Source organism: Lemur catta, chromosome 10 (genome assembly GCF_020740605.2).
Source record: "Lemur catta isolate mLemCat1 chromosome 10, mLemCat1.pri, whole genome shotgun sequence".
Taxonomy (NCBI): Eukaryota; Metazoa; Chordata; class Mammalia; order Primates; family Lemuridae; genus Lemur; species Lemur catta.
Window position 1 is genome coordinate 85,614,591 of NC_059137.1, and position 18,028 is coordinate 85,632,618.

The 18,028-nt window shown below is 62.6% G+C and overlaps 1 protein-coding gene across 1 annotated transcript; it reads right to left on the reverse strand.

Annotated features, from left to right (window-relative positions):
- Nucleotides 1–2,205: 2,205 nt before the first annotated feature.
- Nucleotides 2,206–13,839, reverse strand: LOC123646706 (ninjurin-1). The gene is made up of 4 exons (XM_045563971.1): nt 13,694–13,839; nt 5,993–6,221; nt 4,372–4,535; nt 2,206–2,876 (listed from the first exon to the last, which is right to left on the reverse strand). The coding sequence occupies exons 1-3, from the start codon at nt 13,766–13,768 to the stop codon at nt 4,381–4,383; spliced, it is 459 nt and encodes a 152-aa protein (XP_045419927.1). The 5' UTR covers nt 13,769–13,839; the 3' UTR covers nt 2,206–2,876; nt 4,372–4,380.
- Between the last annotated feature and the right edge of the window lie 4,189 nt (nt 13,840–18,028).

Below are 18,028 nucleotides of genomic sequence, written 5' to 3' on the forward strand. Positions count from 1 at the left end.
CAGTTTTCTGTCCGCCCCTTGGCCGCTGTCATGGGTGCATAGGGCCCAGCACACGTGGATGAGGGAGTGGGTTCTGCCCCGGACATTCACTGAGCACCTACTGCATGCTGGACCGTGCTGTGGACACAGCCCACTGTAGGCAGTGGGCTCTCCAGTGGGGGAGCCAGGCCAGACCAGGGATCCATAAGGAGAAGCACAGACATGAATAGGGGGTGCCCAGCCCTGCCCCCGGCTCCAGCAGAGCCCCTGGGCCCTCAGGAGACCCAGTGGGCAGGACCCTTGTTCTCAGGGTGCCAGCCCTGGACTTGGGCCAGGCTCGGACATTGGCTCCAGGGGGTACCCCACCTGGCCACATCAATGTCTCTGGCAATGTGGATGGTGACGCTAGCCCAAGGCACCAGTGGGGGCCAGGACAGTGACCAGGGAGGGGCAGCATCAGAGGGGGGCGTGCCCTTGGAGTGCCTGGGAACCAGCTGTCCATGAGCAACAGCTCGTGCCGAGGGCTGAGATGTGGAACACACGGAGTGAGGGTCAGAGCCGGTGCAGCAGCTGGCAAGGTGGAGCCTGGGAAACGGTGGGTGGGGACGTGTGGGGCGGCCGGCATGGGGGCTGGAGTAGGGGGAGGCCACCTGGGGACGGGGGCTGAGGGAGGTCAGGACACACACTCAACTTGGAACTGGGGTCCCCCCGGGTACTGAGGTGTTTTGTCAAAGATCAACCCGGCAACCAGACTTCAGACTTGGGGGACAGCCATGCCCTGTCCCCAAGGACCCTGGAGTCCAGCCTGGTTGATGGCCCAGGACTCGCCGTAGCCATCTGGGTTCACCCCTCTGGCCCAGCCTGGGTAAACTTCCTGTCCCGGCCAAAGGAGGAACTAAGCCAGCGTTGGCCAACACCCGGCTGCTGGGCTGTGAGACCACACTGGCCAGTCCACACCGAAGGCCACGGGCCACACGAGGCCAGACCGGGGACCCAGCGCCGGGCAGTACGCATCTGAGCCGGCCCCAGCTGGCCGCCCCTCACAGCCCTGCGGCCAATGCCACATCACCTCCTTTGGAAGCACGTTTTGCACCCACACGTATGTCTTCCCAGCTTCCTTTTTCACTTACAACATCTTGGAACTCATTCCACATACCAACTACTTTTTAGAACTCCCTTTCCGGGAAAACACAAAGTGGAGAGAACAGTGCTGCTGTGGTTATCCACACGGTCCCCACTCTTTCCCTACTGGCTTCCCCTGGAGCACTTTCAACGAAGCCCAGGAGTGGAGCATGTCCCCCACGCTGCTCTCCACCACCTTCAGAAGGAGGTTGCAGAGCTGACCTGTCGGCCCCACATGAGGCTGCGGGGGGTCCTCGTGCTAAGGAACCGGGAGCCAGAACCACCCCAGGCTCAGGGGGCTCAGCTGGCAGCGGGGCCGAGAAGCAAAGTGAGGGGTAAGTGGGGCTTTGGGGGCTCTGGGAGCTCTGGAAGGCTGCTTGGAGGAGGAGGCAAGAGCAGACACCAGCGGGAGACACCAGGTATCTCACCTGAAGGGGCCGGGGATGCAGAGAGGCAATGCAGGAAGGAAGACGGGGCAGGCTGAACCCGCCTCAACCTCAGGCCACCAAGTGCCCGGGGTCCAGGGAGATGAGAGGCTGGGGTCGGGAGGTGCAGTGGGGAGAACAGGGCGGGCAGCAGGGGTCTGGGGACCAAGGACCAGGGAGAAGAGAGGGAGGGCTCAGACACTGGCAGCCTGGGAGCCGGGTTTCCACTGGCGGGCCGGCCCTAAGAGTCCAGGACCTGGTCCCACGGAGAATGTCCCCATTGACCACGGGCATCACCAGACACCACTGCAGGGGAAGCAGGAAACAGACTCGGGACAGAGGTGAGATTGGGGCCCAGGACCTCAACAGGACAATGCCAAGTGTCAGGAAACGGTGAGAGTGCTGGAAACTGATGCGGGGCGGACAAAATACTGCTGCACACATGGCCCCTGCCAGGGGCTGCAGACACCTGTGGCCTCAGACCCCAGCCTCTACCTCCAAACCTCACCCTGAGAGATGTCAGGAGCCAGAAAGCTCCCCAAGCCCAAGATGCAGGAGAAGGTCTCCTTGGCTGGAACCGTGTGCTCCTGACGCCCCTGCAGGGAGGGGTCTTCGGGGGAGGGGAGGCTGCAGCAGGGTCCGGCCTGGGAGGGGACAGGATGGTGCAGGGAGCCCGACAAGGAGGAGCATGAGCTTTATTGGTCATTCTTGATTAGAAAAGGGGGTGCTCAGACCCTCATGGAGGGAGCTGGGGCTCTGCCCAGCCACTGCTGGTGGAAGGCGTGTGCAGGGCCTGCTGCCTGGCTCCCTCTTGATGGCCGCCCAGCCCTGGCACTGAGGCCAGAGCCAGCAGCCACCACTAGGGCCAAAGGGCAGTGCTGGCTGTCCAGTGTCCCTGAGTTGGGAAGCAGGCAGAGGCAGGGCCACCAGGGCGATCAGGGCAGGCCCATGGGAGGCGGGGACGCTGGCACGCCAGCAGAGGGAGGAGTCTCTCCTGGTCCTTCTGGGATGTCCTGAGACAGAGGCCGGCCCTGGGCCCTGGTCCAGCCCGTCTGTGGACCTGCTGTGTACCCTTGGGCAGGTCAAGACCGTTCTCTGGGCACAGGTCTCTGCGGCTGTCCAGTTCTGACCTTCCGGGCCCCGCGGCCAGCCCCACGTGCCAGGAGGGAGCCACCTTCTGGTGAGAGCATGCGAGAGACGGAGTGGCCTCCCACGTGGCGGCCAGCTGTGGTCAGAGCAGGGGGCGGCCTGGGCTCTGGCGGTTTCAGGGAGTGCCACTCGCAGGGAGAACTCCTGGGTGGCTCCTAGGGTCTGGGCGGCCGGGCTGCAGGGAAGGCACAATCTAGCGTCCTGGAAAAGAGAGCGAGAAGAGGCTCTGAGCCTGTCCTGGTGGCCAGCCTGTGAGCACTGGGCCATCTTGACACTTGGACTCAGGAAGAAGGGACTGATTCTGACATGGAAGAGACATCAAAGCTCTCCACGCCTGTTTCTCCTCTGGAAATGGCATGAAGACAGCATTCCTGGGGCGCTGCCAGGATCAGGATTTAAAGGCCTGGCCCAGGGTTGCGGGGCCAGGCAGCCACCCCTGACTCCTCTGGCTCCTCCAGCAACAGGATATGCAGCAGCCTTGGACTTGGACCCTGTAAGGGCAGCCCGAGGGCCTCGCTGGGTCTCCGTGTGGCCCACGGGCCCTAGCACCCTCTCCGCAGCAGGCAGGGGACTAATGCTTGCGGAGGCTCGAGGACTGCGGTCAGGGCCCACGGCAGGTGACTAATAAATGGCCTGGCCATCACGCTCCGAGCAAGAGAGCAGGCTGGCGTCCAGGGGTTCTGTAGGGTGACAACTTAACAAACCAGGCAGGGGGGCTTCCTGGATGCTGGTCCCGACGAGGGGGCGGCTTCAAGTTCCCCAGCCAGGGCACCAGGACCAGCATGTCCCAAACTGGGAATGGCCATGGGATCCGGGGAGACCACGGGAGGGATGGCTGGGTGCTCACCAGAGACTCCCCACTTAGCCGCCTGGCCCAAGGCCTGGCTCCAACGTCCCACCTCATCATTCACTATGGCCCCTTTGGAAAATTTTCTCTTGTGTCCTCCTGACACCCAGGCGCTCTGCCCCGAGCACAGACTGCTGCTGCCCACTCTGCCGTGGGGCATCGCTGGCGGAGAGACGGCCATCTGTCAGGAATGCCCACCCCTTCCGTGGCAGCTCACCTCTGGGACAAACCTGAGGAGTGACCTCTAGGCCCGAGGCCGTGTGGACTGTGGTGTGCACAACCCTGGCCCGAGGCCACCCCAGGTCTCCCTGTGGGTCCTGCTCCCGGGCTGTGTGTCTTCAGGCAGATGCTCACCCTCTCTGAGCAAGGACCTAGGGAGTGGCTGAGTGTGGTATGGGAAGTGCTTCCTCCACTGGGGGGCCTCATCCTGTATTTGAGAAGGGGGGTGGCCTCCCCCTGGGTCCCACAACCAGGGTCTGTCCCAGAGCAGGCGGGTGATGCGGGCCCTGCAAGGCCCAGTAAAAGGCAGACTTGAGGTGTCACGGGGGCTCCAAGTGACAGCATCCCGAATCCTGATTTATTAAGAGAAACCGGAAATCTTATTTTCAAGTCAGTTCTCGGATGTTTGAATGGTGGCTCTAAAACCCATTTGTCCAAACACTGTGACCGGGCGGTCAGTGCAGGAGCAGGGCTGGCCTCAAGGCAGTGGCCACGTGTGGACCGTGTGGGTGTGCACGAGGGTGCCGCTGCCGGCTGGGGACTCCCCCGCCCTGAGAGCCTCGACAGCAGGCAGCCCTGGGGCCGCAGCAGTGAACAGCGGTGGACCTCGCGCCCCCTCTCCCAGCTCACCTGGGTGCCCTACTGCTGGGGCGCCGTGTCCACGATGGGCTTCTGGACCCCAAAGGCCGTGATGAAGATGTTGACCACCACGATGATGAAGACCAGGCCCGTGGCCAGGTTGTTGAGGAAATCCAGCTTGGCGTGCTTCTCCGGGTTGTTAAGGTCGTACTTGACTGTGGGTGAGAGGAGGGGACAGTGCCGAGAGCAGCCTGACAAGCGCCCAGCCTGGGGACCGTGGAAGGAGACCCGCCCCGAGGGGTGTGCGTCCAGCTGTGCTGAGTGGACGTTACAGGGCCCTCAGCCATGTTTACGATGACTTCTGTCTCCCAGAGGAAAATACACCTGCTGACAACAGGGCCCCGGGCTGGGGCAGCCCCGCCATCTGCGACCCCACCTTCTGTAGTCCCCGCGCTTTCTTCATGAGCAGCTGAAGCGAAGGCAGGCCAAGCACCTGAGGTCACGGAGCTAAAGACACCGCTTCTGGATGTCAACACAAGGCCAGGTTTGGTTTCTAAGGCAAATGTGCTGGGCCCCTCGTGTGCCTTAATCTTCCCAATTGATCCATGCAACTACCACGGCTCTATTTCTATGCCCATTTTACAGGTGGGAAAACTGAGTCCCCAGGAGGTTCAGTCACTAGCCCAAGGTCACATAGCCAGGAGGAGGTACAGCAGGAACAACCCAGACCCTCACTGCTCCTGACGAGGACCCCCACGTGGACAGGCAGCAGGGGCCCGCTGGGGGCCCTGGCAGCTGAGGGGCAGCTTCCCCTGGAGACCCCAGGGAACACCCAGGGAGCCCAGCCCCACCTTCCCACCAGGCTGGACCCTCTGTCTGTCTGCCCGTCCACTGGAGGCAACTGGTCTGAGGTAGAGGTCACAATATTTAGATCCTTAGTTTGGGGGGAAGACTGGAATGTTGGAGGCTACAGCTGGCACTCCGGCTTTTCATGGAAAAACAGCAGGGCCGACTACTGGTCACTCTGCCCAGAGAGAGGAGGATTGGGGTGAAGAGTCCCCTCCAACACTTCCTCGGGGCCCAGGGTCCCTCCTACACCTTGTGGTCATACCTCCTAGGGCCAGGGTCCCCTTCTGTACCTACTGGGCCCAGGGTCCCCTCCCACACCTCCTGGGGGCCCGGGGGCCCTCCCACACCTTGTGGTCATACCTCCTAGGGCCAGGGTCCCCTTCTGTACCTCCTGGACCCAGGGTCCCCTCCCACACCTCCCGAGCCTAGGGTCTCCTTGGCACACCTCTGTGTAACTTGGCTGCTCCTTTCATCACTAGACAATCGTCACTAGAGACAGCCATAAGCCAGTGCTGGGGACGCTGAGGGTAGAAGGCCAGCCCCTCCTAGGCCGTGAGGACTGGCACGGCTGGGCCATCTGGCGGCATGGATCGTTGAAGGCCCAGAAAAGCAGTCGCTGCCACCCCCACAGGCACAGGTCCTGACGCCCCAGCCCACTGTGGCTCTTCTCGAGCGCAGGGTGGGGAGAGGGCCGCTCCTGGACTGCACGCCTGTGAGGGCAGGGGACCCAGCAGCGCCTTGCGAGCCGAGTGTGCAGGGTGGGGAGCACCCAGGCCAGGGCGGACGAGCAGACGCCAGGGCCCCCCCCCCCCCCGGCGCCTACCGAGGAAGATGAGCAGCACGCCCACGCCAACCTGCAGCGCCAGGGAGATGGAGATGAGGACCACCAGGGGCACGTAGAAGGCGAAGCTGGGGCCCTGCTCCACGACAGCCTTCAGCTGGGACGCGTTGGCCATCAGCAGGGCGATGTCCAGCATGCTCTCGGCCGCGCTCTTCTTGCTGGCATAATGGTTCAGGTTGATGGGCTGCTGCCTCCGGCCCCAGCGGGACGGCTGCAGGGAGGGGGACGGTCAGCGGGGCAGTGGGGTGGGGGTCGCCCTTCACGCGAGGGCTTCTCTTGCCCCCGCCTTGGTAAGTGCGTGTTACTCTAATGACAGCCCTTGAGAATGCGCTTGGCCTCTACAAAACCTTCCCTAGGAATACAGGCCTGGAGAGAAAGGAAACATAGAACAGCAGCCTCAGCACAAACTCTGGTTTTTGACTGGAAATGCCCGCCACACAATCCCTGCCCTCCTGCTGTGGGTGAGGCGGCTCCGCCCTGCCCGCCCAGGCCCGCCTGTGCCCCAGGCCTCCCCTCCCCTCGGGATCTGGGCTCGGTCGGTGCCAGGCAGGGAAGTGACATGTAGGCACGCGGATCCATGCACGCTGGCCCAGGCGTGAAACAAGGGCCGAGACCCCCTCTGCCGCCTCCCAACCCCCTAGCCTTGGGACCCCGCAGGCCACTCCGTCCCCCGAGCCTCAGCATGGGCAGTGAGAAAGGTCTGCCCACCTCACCAGGCCACTGTAAGCAGCAAGGCACCGGCTGAGGTGGGGCACTCAGAGCCCACCACCCCTCTGCATGCAGCAGGCGTTCAATAAATGTCTCAGCATATCATGTACAGTTGAGCTTAGCTTCCTCCTTAATTTTCAGAGTAGTAACACAGGGTTACAAGTTTTGGTCTCTTTTCCTGGCCTCACGCATCAACCGATGACTTCTCTCTGCTCTGGGGTAGGGGGCTGGTCCGGGAGAGGGCCCCTTCAGTTCCTCACAGCCCCCAGTGCCCTTCCCTGTTGTCTCAGGCTCTAAGGCCCCACCCAGAGGCCACTGCCTCCAGGAAGCCTCCCAGGACTTCCCGTGGCAGGACACAGCCCTCTCTCCTGCCTTGGGGAGGTCACCTCTCTGGGCTGGCCTGTGTCATTCCAAGGCGACTCCAAGCACCCAGCTTGCACTTTCTTTCAAGCCAGAGTCCATCCCCATCAAGCCGCCCTTGTTGGGCCCCTCCCCAGCTACCCAGAACAAACCCGCCACTTCCTCAGCCCTGGCCCTTTGCCCACAGGTGCCCCAAGCCACCAGGCCCTGGACCACAGCCTCCTAGGACAGGTCACCTTGCTGGAGGCAGCTGTGAGAACCCACTGCTGGTGGCCGGCCTCTAGGGACCTGCTCTGGAAGATCCAGTTTCCAGGCTCATGAAATATGCAGGATGGGAGAGCAGGGTGCTGCGGGGCCAGGCAAGGAGGGGCGGACCTGGGTACCCGGGCCTCAACTTTCTGCAGCCGAAAAATACCCACAGTGAAAAACACACGAGGCAGCTGATACAGACCTAACGGAGGAAGGGAGCCTTGCTTTTATGGTGTGTATTTTTAAGTTAAATTTCATCTCAAATTATGCGCCCACGAGGGAGGGAGGGTGGGCAGTGGGGGACACAGGTGGGCTCTGCTGCCCGCACCTGGGCCCGAACCTTCCAACAACCTGGATTCAGCGTCAGCCGCTCTCTAAGTTAGCAAGTTCACTTGGGTCAAATCCTAGACACCATCGTGCACAGGGGAAGCCACCTCCACCCCGGGCCGCAGCCAGCCCGGGCCCCAGGGCCTTGGTGGTGCTCTCTGGTCATTCCACACCTACCCTGACCCCTCTGGGGTCTCTGCTTTAGCCTCTCCCGCACTGGGCCTGGCGCCGCGCTCCTGGGCTTCCTCAGGCCCCAGCACACCCAAGGCATGGCTGCTCCCTCTCAGGCCACCCAGAGGCTGGGCACAAAGGGCCCATGCTTAAAGGGCCCGTGCCTGGCACCGAGGTGCGTCCCCAGCTCTGCTCCTGCCAAGCTGCCCAGCTGGCCACGCCCCTTCACGTGCGTGCTGCTGGGTGCAGCGCGTCCTGGAGGCTGCCCACAGGGCGTGTGCTCCTCAGTTGCATACCCCTCAAGGACCAAAATGCCTTCCCTTGAGGCCACCCTAATGCCTACCTGGGTCCCATCCCAGCACCTGTAGTTCAGAGAAAACGGCAAGTACAGACCCCGTGAGGAGTTTCCACCTTCTGGGAGGGCATGTACAGAGACATGAGTGTGTACATAGGCATGTGTGCACATAAACATACATCCCGCACACATAAACACACATACATATACACACTCATGTACATGCACACACACATAAATGCACACACATACACATGTGCACACACATAAATGCAAATATACAAAATAAACACATGCAAACACATGTACACAATATACATATGTGATACACACATGAACATAATACAACACGTATACTATATAAACACACACGTGTACACAATACACATGCACACACAGATGTGTACACACACATCCACATCACACGTATAAGATATATACATCTGCACACAACACAACACACACATGTACACATGCACACACATGTACAAAATACATGCACACATACATAAACACACTCACATACCCAGGCTCACTGTGCTGACCTCTGGGGAGGAGGGGTGTGACCTCAGGACAGCTGGCCCTGCTCTGAGCCTCAGTCTCCCACGTGTGCCATGGGGCTGTGCAGCAGACACCCCAGGATGGCCTCAGAGCCCCAGGTGGCCGGCACAGGCCCCACCCATGTGCCCCTTCTGGCGAAGGGCGCTTCCAGCCCACCCAGCCAACTGCTTCCTGTTCAACTTGTGGGATGATAAGGAGGCCCAGGGGCTGGGAAGACCTCCGCACCAGGGTCAAGCCCAGCCCTGTGGCCTTGACAACATGCGCCCTCTCTGCCAGCCTCAGTCTCCCCAGCTGTACATCTGGGGCCAAAGTCTTGCCATGCGCCTCTCCCAGTTTACAGACCAGGAGACTGAGGCTCAGAGTGGGTTTGTCCAGGCCCACCCTGCGGGAGGGGCAGATCAGAATTTTATTTATTTATTTATTTTTTTGAGACAGAGTCTCGCTTTGTTGCCCAGGCTTGAATGAGTGTCGTGGCATCAGGCTAGCTCACAGCAAACTCCTGGGCTTAAGCGATCCTACTGCCTCAGCCTCCCGAGTAGCTGGGACTACAGGCATGCGCCACCATGCCCGGCTAATTTTTTCTATATAGATTTTTAGTTTCCCATATAATTTCTTTCTATTTTTAGTAGAGACGGGGTCTCGCTCTTGCTCAGGCTGGTCTCGAACTCCTGACCTGGAGCGATCCACCCGCCTCGGCCTCCCAGAGTGCTAGGATTACAGGCGTGAGCCACTGCGCCGTCCCTAGGTCAGAGTTTGAACCCAGGACTCTGTGCCCCAAACTTAGGGGGCCCCAGGAGGCAACACAGTTGACACCCACCCCAGGCAGTGAGACCACTGAGGCTGTGTGGGCTGATAGGGGGCTTCGCGCAGGTGGGGAGGGGCTGCAGGGCTGATCTGCTTCCCTGTCCCTAACCTCGCTGCTCTGGGCCTGGGAGCCTTGGAGCTGACGAGCGCACAGCCCAGTCCCAGAGAGGGCGGGACCATATCCCGCCGTGGGCAGTTTCCACTGTCTGGGGACTGGGGACGGGCCTGAGGGTGGCCAGGGGCCCATCCCCACAGGTTGGGGAGCCCCGTGGGCCTGACCGGCTGCCAGGAGCTACACTTGGGTACCCTCTGCCAAGACCTGTGCCCGTGGCCTGGGCGGCACAGGGAACACCCGGTTAATGTGTCCCCGGGGACGTGTCAACACCTCTGCAGCACCGAGGGCCGGAGGGAAGCCAGACAGGACGGGGTGTGGTGAGGGGCGGCTCTGCGCGCTCCCTTCTGTGCACAGGCAGCCTCACCTTAACAGGCTGCACAGGTGGGTGCCAGGCCACGGGGTCCCAGGGCCGCTCCACTGAGTGTCCCCAGCGCGGGCAGGAGGGGGCTGGCACAGACACAGAATTTGAACCAGGCCTGCTGCCCCCGCGGGCCTGGCTCTGGCCACAGGGTAACCGGGTGCTCTGGCCCCCCAGGGCTCGGATGGGAAGGGGGGGCTGTGGCCAGCAGCTGGGCCCCACAGATACAGTGAAGCACATCAGTCCCCTTCCAAGGGCCCGCGAGGAGTGGGGCTCAGAGCGGTCGCGGCACCTCCTCTACCTCGCCCGATCCTGCCGTGCTACTGACCAGCAGGATGACCACCCTGCCTCAGTTTCCTCATCTGTAAAATGGGCAGGCAGGGGTGTGGAGGGGGCTGAATGGGGCAGGCTCAGAGGCTCCCTGGCTGGTCGGAGCACACCACACCGGGTGGCAGGACTGGGATGCTCCTCCTCCTTGACACCCGGCTCTCACCACTTTGCAAGACTCCACCTCCCCAACAAACTCCAGCAACTCACAATAAGCTGCGCACACACAAAATAACAGGAAGAAGGAAAAGACAGGACAGCGGGGGCACAGGTCGTCCTGAGCTGTGCAGGACCCAGGATGGCCATCAGGGCCGAGTTGTCTGCCCTGGGGGTCCGAGTCTAGCCCTGGGCACCTGCAGCCTGCCTGCTCAGGGGGCCTTCCCCTTGGGCTGCAGGCACCAGCAGACGGCGGGGGCACCTGAGAAATGAGGCCCCCCTTCCCTCCCACCATGTGCTGGGACCTGCCTGGGGTGTCAGCATCCTCCATCTGACCCACCAGCGTGGGGACATGAACTGCTGGGCCCACCCCCCAGATGCCACACCGACTGGCCTGGGCTGGCTTTGGAGCCCAGCCATCAGAGGCCCATGCCTACAATGTCCCCCGCCCGGCCAGCCCAGGAAGCAGCTCTCCGAGAGGGTCTTCCCAGCTCCCCGTCTGGCAGGAAACCCCAGCAAGACAGCAGGAAGTATCGGGAGGCGAGGTCCCCATGGCAGCCGGGCTAGGGCTAGGCCAGGCGGACCCACTTCCCTCAGACTCAGCACTGGCCAGGAGTGTCGCTGAGGCCACGTCAGGGTCAGCTTTTAGAACTTGTCCCAGACCCTATCAGCCTCGGGAACTGCCAGGAAAGCAGAAATGAGAAAAAGAAGAAACTTCCGCCGAGCAGCTGAGGCCATGCCCGGCCGTCTGTACAGGGCACGGTGCATGCCGCCAAGGACTAGGCCTCTCGGCCCAGGTGAGGACCCAGGAACCTGCACCCTTTGGGGCTGTGAAGGGCAGGAGGGCAAGGTTGGCACCAGAGGGCCGTGTTCCAGCCCCATCCTGGCCACCTCCCTGAAACCCCGTCACCTCACTGCCTCAAGATACCCCAGGGCATGACACAGTTGCGGGCCATTTTCACACTAAAATTGTCATTTGCTATTCCTTCTGCCGCCAGCCAACAGAGCACTGACTCAATCCCTGGGCTCTGACAGGGGCCTCATGTGAAGGGCCACAGGGGTGCCAGGCACGTGAGTGGGCATGGGCGGAGCTGCCCCAACACAGCCCAGCTGGGCACCTCTGCCCAGGACTTACACGTGCAACCCCTCCCTGAGCCTCGGCCACCCTATGGGTGAGCAACTGTGCCCCATTTTACAGAAGAGGAAACAGGCCCTCCTTGGGGCCCCACCCTGGGCGCAGTGCTTCCCTTTCCGAACCGCTGCGGAGTGTGACCACTGGGAAAGGGTCCCCGCGGCAGGTGGAAATTAGGAAGTCGGTGCTGAGTGTCAGGCTCGGCTCCCAGCACATCACGTACATCAGCCATTTAGCCCTCGCCATGAATCTCCGGGGGAGGTACTGCTATCACCCCCACGTCACAGATGAGAAGCTGAGACACAGAGTGCTGACATCACGCACCCAGGAAACAGCAAAGCAGGGTCCTGAGGGTGGGGAGGGGAACGGGGTGCTGGGCGGGCCTGGGGCCCCCAGCCTAGGTGAGCAGAGTGGCCCTCAAGGCCGGCCACCCCTGGAGGAAGCCTCCTGCCTGTGACCAGAGACGCCCCGGGAGAAATGCACTCATCCTCACAGCAGCTCAGAGCCCTGCCACAGATCCCCGGCCCATCCAGCCTGGCCCCCCACCCCCCACCCCCTACCCAGCCCTGCACGTGCTTGGTGGTCCAGCCTCTGGGCCTTTGCGCCTGCTGTTCCCTCTGCCTGGATGCCCATTTGCACTCTCAGAGGGCCAGAACCGCACCCCTTCCCATCCTCCAGGGCCTAGTGCCAACGTCTCCACCTCCACAGGAAGCCTCCCTGAGCCCTAGGTCCACCCACCACGGCGGCCGCCAGCCCCTTGGGAATTCCACACTTTTGTCTTAGCTTCTCTCACCCTGTCTGGGCTGGTCTGCTCTCTGATCACGGCTCAGAGGAGTAGAGCTGTGTCTTCCCAGTCTCTGACCCCCAGATTCAAGACAGGGATCCCTGAACAAGCCCAACCCAAACTCCCCTGGGCCTGGGATGTGCCCAGAGCCCCCCAGGAAGCACAGCCCATCTTGCTGCCTGAAGAGGTGAACAGAGACTGCATTGAGTGCAGGGCAAAGGACACAGGAACAGAGGACAAGGTCAAGGGTAGGGGACAAGCAGAACCCCTCCCTTTCAAAGCAGCTTCCAAACTCTAGGACTGCCCCCCCCCCGCAGATCCTGGAGCCCCTCCTCCCTGAACAGGGCCTGTCCCCACAGCTAGGACTGTTTATCAGCACCTGGGCAGTGTGTCTTTGCCCCCATCTGGTTACACAGTCCAGAAGCCTGGAAAACCCAGCAGGCTGCTGTTCTCTGCCCCCATCCCCGGGGGGGTGGGGGGTGGTCTGAAAATGAAAGACTGTCCAAAGTCAACAAGTCATCAAAGGGCCGTGCCAGGACCCTGCAGCAAACACAAGGCACTAAGTGCTGGGTGAAGAAGTGTGGGGCACAGGACCCTGGCCAGCTCAGGCCCTGCTGCAGTAGCAGGGGCTGTAAGTTGGGGTTGGGGGGCAGGACGAGGGTCATTGCAGGGGGTCGGCGACCACTGCCAGAGCCTGCCTCCCCCCCACAGCCCTCCAGGCCCAGCAGGGCAAGCTCTGTACAGGCCCCCAGAGCCTGTGTGGGGACGCGGGAAGGCTGTGTGTGATGTCTGTTTCTCCAGGCAGGTGAGTGGCGTAGGGGCCACAGCAGGTCCCAAGTCCCCCCGCCAAGGCGGGCATCAGATTGCGTAGGCACCGTGGAGTGACGTAACTGTCTGCCCGCTGCTGGCCTGGAGCCCGGAGGCTGCGACTCCTCTCCACACACCCTGGGGCCAACGTGCGGAGGTGGCATGGCCAGGCTGAAGTTAGAGGGTGGTGCGGGAGGTGGGGGGAGGCCGGCCGACCTCGGCCTGAGAAGCAGCCGACGCCAAGAGTGAGCACTGCTTGGCCGGGCAGGGGACGAGAGCAGGGCTGCCCGCCCCACGCCGCCGCGCCCCGCTCACCTGCCCGGTGGCTGGAGGACCCGAAACCCCCCTCCCCGCTCTGGCCCCCGACGGGGCGGCAGGGACGAGGCCCGGGGCGGGGCGTCCCCCGCCACCCCGCAGTGCGGACGCGGCGCGCAGGGCCCCGTGCCCACAGGTGCCCGGGGAGCCGCCGGCGCGGGGCCCAGAGAGGGCGGTGCCGGCCAAGGTCACACGGCTGTGGGGGGCGTCTTACCAAGGCGCCCGGGGAACCGGGCGAGCCCGGGCGCGGGTCGCCGTTGAGCTGGTACTCCTCGGGTCCCGAGTCCATGGTGCGCCCGCCCAGGCCGCCTCGTTCCGGGCCTGAGCGCGCCCGGGCCTCTGCCGCCCGCCCGGCCCGCCCCGCCGCAGACTCCGCCTCCACCCGGGGCGGACGCCGGCCCTGAGGGGCGCGCGGGGTCGGGACGGTGCCCCCTCCGGCCTGAGACGCCCTTGCAGGGCTCCTCGCGGGAGGAGGGGCTCGCCCCGGGGACCGCAGGTGTCTCCAGCACGGCGCCCCCGCGCACACAGCAGCCGAGCGCCCGCCGGGAGGGCCAGGCTCCCCTGCCTGCCTGCGGGCCACGTTCTCCGCTGTCCCAGCTCGGGCTGTCCCGCCTCCGGGTCGCGGGGCTGTGAGGGCCCCGGCCCAGCCTCGCGGAGGGGCAGGAGGGAGGCACAGGGCGTCAGCCAGGGTTGGGCCCTCCTCGGTGGCGGCCACTCCCGCCTGCTGGAGCAGCCTCCGAGGCCTGACCGCCTTGTCCTGAGGCGGCACCGGGTGTTCAAGCCAGGCCTTGGGGCCCCGCAGAGCGCGTTGGCTCTTCCAGCCCGTGGCTCAGTCAGCCGCACTTCCCCAGGACGGCCTGGTGGGCCTGTCCCAGGCGTAGGAAGCCAGGTGGGATGCGGAGGACATTAACTCCCCGGGGGGCATCATCCTGCTGCAGGAGCTTGTGGTGAAGGCTGGGCCACTGTGTTCTTCCCTTCTGACCCTGACCTCACTCCAGACCCCACTGCTTTTTCCCTGCCCACCTCTACTGGGTGGCGCGCCAGACTTCCGCATTATCCCAGCATCTGCGGATGCCTCTACTAAGGCCGCTGAAGTAGTGAGCAGATCCGCAGACCCCTGTGATCCTCCCAACCTTCCTGGGGAGGCCAGCCTGCTGGGACCCTACATCCCAGAACTGCTACTCAGTGACTGTGTGGCTCAGGCAGGTGGCTTACCCTCTCTGTGCATCTGCTTTTGTGTGCTGTTAGCCTGAGGCTGGAGTTTGGTCAAGGCCACGTCAACATGATCTTTTTTTCCCTCCCCATAAAGAAACAAAAGCAGAGAGGTTAGGCAGTGGTGTCCAAGTTCACCATGTAGCTCCTCAGGGCAGCCTGAGCCCCAGCCTAGCCTATTCCTTTATTCTGCAATCATGGAGCGCCTACTGTATGCCAGGCCCTGTTCCAGGTGGCAGGGCCTGGAACAAGGCAGTGGGAGTCTATGACCAGAGGCATAGAGGCTGGGTGTGTCACTTCTTGTCTTCCCAGGGAAATGCCCCGGGAAGTGCCCATTTCCTCCTCACCTAACAGGGGGGAAACTGAGGCACAGCTGGGGAGAGGCCCAGCCAGGAGAGGTCAGCCCAGGATGCGTGGTCAGAACTCCTGAGGCTGTCTGCCCTGTCCCCTGCCTCACTGGACATTGCCTCTGGTGGGGTCTGCCCAGCCAGCAGGCTGTACGAGCAGCCACCCAGTGGGCATGTGAACTCCTTGCCTGCCTCACCCCTGAGGGCCCCACGCTCTCATCTCCCGTCCTGTGCCTCGCCCCTGCTGGGCGAGCGGATGAGTTTTTCAAGTGAAACCCAAGGCATAGAAAGTGCAAGTCACCCTGAGGGATTTTTCAGAAAAAGGGACTTTCCAGTCACACCAGTGTCCAGGGCCACACTGGGGACAGCAGGGGGCCCAGAGCCTCCTGAGTGATGGGGGTTGGTTGCTCACCCTCTGTTTCCCTGCACTCTGATTCTTTGGTGCTTTGCCCATCTGGGGGACCTGGGGGTCAAGGGCATGTAGGGAACAGCCTGGGAGGCCAGGGAAGCTCCTCCTGATCACAGGCCCCGAGTCTCACAGTCCCCAGCTCAGAACACCAGGCCTCCGTTGGGCCGGACTGCCACCAGGACAGGAGGTGTGAGCGGCTCTTCCCAATGAGATCGTCTGGTGAGGGAGGAGCTGTTGGCCCAGTTCACAGCTGAGAAACTGAGGCTCAGGTTGTCACTGCCTCAGCCCTGCCTGTTACGGTGGTGGTTACTGTTCTCCATAACCCAGGCCACTGTCAGCTCACCTGTTATTCATAAGCACCCAGAAATCCAGAGTTAACCATTGGCATCATCCACACAAACAGCCCCCGCCCCTCACTGTAGGGGACAAACTCCCAGCCCCAGGCAGCGCTGGCCTACAAGGGCCCACTCCTGGAGGGGGGCGGGAGGAGATACCACAGAGAAAGCACTTTGCAACCAGAAGGGGCCCTGAGAGCTGCAGGGGAGGCCCAGGGACCCTGGGAGGCCAAGGGAGGGGAGGAGGCAGGCACCGAGGACGAGAGGGTGAGAAGGTTTGGCGCGTGGGACAGGCCCCATCCCCAGCATGTTCTCTCTTTGGGCCACATGGCAGGTCTGTGCCGTGAGGCTCGTTACTCCCACTTTCCAAGAGGAAGCCAGGAAGGTTGTGGCGTAACATTGGGACTCTCCTCTCCCAGCCTCAGCATCCTCAGCCGTAAACGGGGGTGGAGTTGTGCTCTTCCTGGGGCTGCTGGGAGGACGTCAGTCCGGTGTCAAGGCTTCGGCAGAGCAGGGCCACATCCTCCTGCTGCCCTTGCTGCAGTGAGGGAATTCCCGGGTCTGCTGTGTTTTCCCTGCTGTGCTCAGGGTTGTTTACCAGACTGTTCTCTGCTGGATCTGACCCAGGACAAGTCTTAAAGGGACAATGCCCGCCATGTCCCCCACCATCCACTGCTTTCAAGTTCTCCTGGAGACGCTGATCGCATGAGCCATCCAAGGCCAGTTCAGAGACGCTGACGCTGAGCTGAGGGAAATGTGCTCAGGAGACACACAGAGAAGGCGGGTGGCAGGGAGGCATGGGCTGGCAGGGGTGACAACCGAGCCCTGTGGGCTGTGCTCCAGCAGAGAGACACCGCGAGTGTGCACCAGCATGCACACACACACTGTCTGTCTGCACGCGGGCGCCAGGCGGGTCAGCTGGCGTCTCAGGCTGCTTCCCCGGCACCCGGGGAGGTTCAGTGAGTCCCTCTCCCCCATCACAGGACTCTAGTTGATTCTTGTGGCGCCAGTGTTGTGTCAAGTTCAAATTTGCCCCTTCTGATGAGCTGTGTAGCTTGGGACACATCTTGGGATGCTGCAAGATGGCGTGTAAGGACCACGGCGGTCTCATCCCAGCCCGCTCCTCACAGTGCCACCTCCAGCGGGTGGCTCCATCTCACTGACCAAGAATGGGGTCTAGTGGGGCAGAGGACTGGCAAGGGCCCTGTCACCTGGAGCAGGCCGCAAGGCTGCAAACTGGAGGCCTAGGCCAGGCTGTCCCAGGAGCTGGCACTGAGCGTGGTCTGAGCACCCGCACTACCGTGGGGAGCACAGACATGTCACTCAGATCTGGGAGAACATGGGCTGAAAGCACCAAGGTGCTAAATGTCAGCGGGTCCAGCAGACCATATTTTCCTGAACAGGAAGCCTTCAAAAGCAGCTGGTGCCTGGCCTCCTCCATCTCTGAGGGGCTTGGAGGCAGGCATGCCATTCCCACTTCCCAGAGGGAGAAAACAAGGTTGAGAAGGCGTGTGGCATGGCCAAGGTGACCCAGCTGCAAAAGGCAGGTGGTTCTGCACGCCACGGCCCCCTGCCTCTGCCCACCCAGCCAGCCTGCCCGCACATGCTGGCACCAGGACGAGCGTGAGGAGGGGGGCGCTGGCAGTCAGCCTGGGGCAGTGGGAACTCACTGGAAGCCAGTGGGACTGCCACCATCGGGTGTGGCCCATCCACACCCGCCCACCTGCGGGAGCCCATCACCTGGCCTCAGGATGGGCCAGGGGGCTGCGTTCCTGTGAGGTATCTCTAGGGGCCGCAGCTCCGTGCAGTCAGTCACAGAGCCAGGAGATGGGGGAGACCAGGCGGGCGCTGTTGCCACCCTGTTTCTAGAAGGATGAAAGAAGGAGAGCCAGGCCTGTGAGGAGGTGCCATGCCACCATCCCCGTGGTGAAGACAGGACAGCAGAGGCTCTGAGAGCCGAGTGGGAGTGGAAGGCACAGGGGGTCAAGGATGATAACGGGCAGGTGATGTCAGGTGAGCACTGTGCAGGCACGGGATCGTCTCACGCTGTCCCCCAGGGGAGTGGCATACCCAGGCTGCACAGTGCGACAGAGCTGGCTTTAGAAGGCCACTGACCACCAGTGTATGTCCACCACGGGGGAGTGGCTAAGTGAATTACAGCCATCCTCGTCCTGGAGTATTATGCGGCCGCCACAGAGCGGGCGAGAGCCGGCTGGCTGGTGCGGAGGGAGCCAGGCTCACTGCGG

Bases quoted from the DNA above. Each gene is read 5' to 3' on its own strand.
- LOC123646706 (XM_045563971.1), bottom strand. From the start codon at position 13,768: ATGGACTCGGGACCCGAGGAGTACCAGCTCAACGGCGACCCGCGCCCG. The intron at 6,222-13,693 runs GTAAGACGCCCC...CCCTCCCTGCAG, and splicing joins CCGGTTCCCCGGGCGCCTTG to CCGTCCCGCTGGGGCCGGAG. The intron at 4,536-5,992 runs GTAGGCGCCGGG...TCTCACCCACAG, and splicing joins CGTGCTGCTCATCTTCCTCG to TCAAGTACGACCTTAACAAC.